This window comes from Terrapene carolina, unplaced genomic scaffold (assembly GCF_002925995.2).
Source record: "Terrapene carolina triunguis isolate 2854851 unplaced genomic scaffold, T_m_triunguis-2.0 Scaffold571, whole genome shotgun sequence".
In the NCBI taxonomy this organism is placed as follows: Eukaryota; Metazoa; Chordata; order Testudines; family Emydidae; genus Terrapene; species Terrapene triunguis.
The window spans coordinates 334,490-336,403 of NW_020664922.1; the positions used below are offsets into that span (position 1 = coordinate 334,490).

At 56.8% G+C, this 1,914-nt stretch overlaps 1 protein-coding gene across 2 annotated transcripts in view; it reads left to right on the forward strand.

Annotated features, from left to right (window-relative positions):
• The first annotated feature begins 635 nt into the window (after window positions 1-635).
• LOC112109427 (cytochrome c oxidase subunit 6A2, mitochondrial-like) overlaps window positions 636-1,914 on the forward strand; it is a 5,257-nt gene continuing 3,978 nt past the window's right edge. The window contains exon 1 of one of the 2 annotated variants that reach the window (XM_024203950.2): window positions 636-860. In XM_024203950.2, coding sequence (XP_024059718.1) covers window positions 761-860 — 100 coding nt within the window. In that variant the 5' untranslated portion in view covers window positions 636-760. The remainder of the gene's footprint in view (window positions 861-1,914) is intronic. The other variant, XM_024203951.3, reaches the window with a different exon arrangement.

Consider the following 1,914-nt stretch of genomic DNA (forward strand, 5'->3'; position numbering starts at 1 on the left):
ACAAACAACTGGAATACACAACTCACACCCCACCATACGTATTGACATCTGTTTGTTACCTCCCCTTGTTCCTGATACAGGGCACTCCATTTATAAGAATCAACCGGATCTAGTGATCAAAATCACTGGGACAACATCACTCCTAGTACTCTGTTTGTAAGAATCAACCGCTTATAAGAATCAAATCATGCGGGACAGATGTGATTCTTATACAAGGCGTGCACTGTATCCCTAGCAGTTATTCCGTCAAGCCGTCTTTTAGCTTGTAGGAGATTGGGGGTGTATCTGTTCGAGCCAGGAAATATATTTATGTAAATAGCTAATACCTAAAACACTAACAACAACTCTACCAAATTCCTGTACTAAATAACAAACTTATAAGCCTCTACTTTAATACATGGTTCAGGCCTCAGATATTGCCCAGTGCTCCAGGATCTCTCTCTCTCTCCACTACAGCCCCTAGGAATCCAAGAGGGCTGCTGGGCACCATGCCAGGCTCAGAGAGACCTTGTCCCGGGCACGTGATGGGAGAAGAGTATTTTGGATGGAGACCCAGCTGGGCAGGTTTATCCTGCTGGCCTCTGCCTCATTGGCCACGCTGGGTCAGATGAGCCCTGGGGACGGGGGGCAGGGGCGGGAGAACTGTGGGAAGCCCCTGACCAGCCACCAGAGGAGAGCAGAAGGTGAAGGGAAGGAGGTCACTGCTGAGTGTTCGTTTAGACTTTGCTGGCTGGTTTTCCCTCCCCTGCTTCCTCCCAACATGAGCCTGTGGCAGAGATTGACCCCGCTGGTGTCCAAGGGGCGAAGTTTAGCCACGGCGTCGGCCAGCGCCAGGGGCCACCACGGGGACGGGACAGGAGGTGAGAGACGAGTGAGGGTGGAGTGGGATATGGGGCCTTTCCTGTCTCGGTGCTCATTCTGATCCAGCCGCAGAGGACTGGCTGGGAACGGGGTGGGGGGGGGAGGGATGAGACATGGAGCCTTTCCCCAATAGGAGCTGCTGACTCTGATCCTGTCCAAGCTATTGAGTCCAGCTGACACTCATTCAGTGGCCTTGTGAAATGAGTTTGTCAGGTCTCAGCCCCAGCACCCACATCTCAGCCCCCTGCCCTCACCAGCACGAACGGCTGGCAGCCGCCACAGAAAGGCTGAGGGCTGGATAGTCCAGGGAACCAGCGCTCCCCTCTCCCCGGGGACAGGGTGGTGCGTGGAGAGGGGCTGTATGTGTCAGGGGATGCAAGGAGGGGGAACCTCGCCCCAGGGCTGCCCTGCTCTGGGAGTGGGAGATCATTAGTCCCTGGTTGATGCTGATCTGGTCACAGAAACAGCCAGGGCAAAAGGGTTTAGTGGGGTCAAGCAGTGGAGGGCATCTGCCAAGTTCTGCATAGGAGTATAACTGCAAGCCAGCCTCCCTCTAGCCTAACCCCCCCCCCCCCGTAATCCCTGTGCAGCCAAATTCAGCAGGGTCCCCCCAGCCCAGCCAGCTTCAGGGCCACATGGGCCAGGCAGGAATGTCCCATAAGTGTCTCCCCACGGTCAAGCGTTGGGTGCCTTAGGAGCGGGCTCCAAACCCGTCTCTCGGCACCAGCGGGACACCCTGACTCACCGAGATGAACCGGGCCCCCGCTAACTGGGCTGGGAGGTGGCTGAGGAGCGTTATTTATTCCCCTGACAGGTGGGCTGTGCCCTGGCTGGCGCTGCTGTTGGAATGGGCCTTGGAGCGATGCCAGAGCGTCAGGCCTGGGCTATATTTACCCACCAGGAGGAGGGGGAGGCTGCAGACACAGCGTGACTTTGAAATTGACCTCTGCTGCTTCCGTTTGGGAACGGCGAGGGGGCGCTGTGCTACGGGGGAGCATGGCAGGGTCTCAGTAGGGGGCGCTCTCCCCTCTGTCAATGCCAGCCCCAATGCAG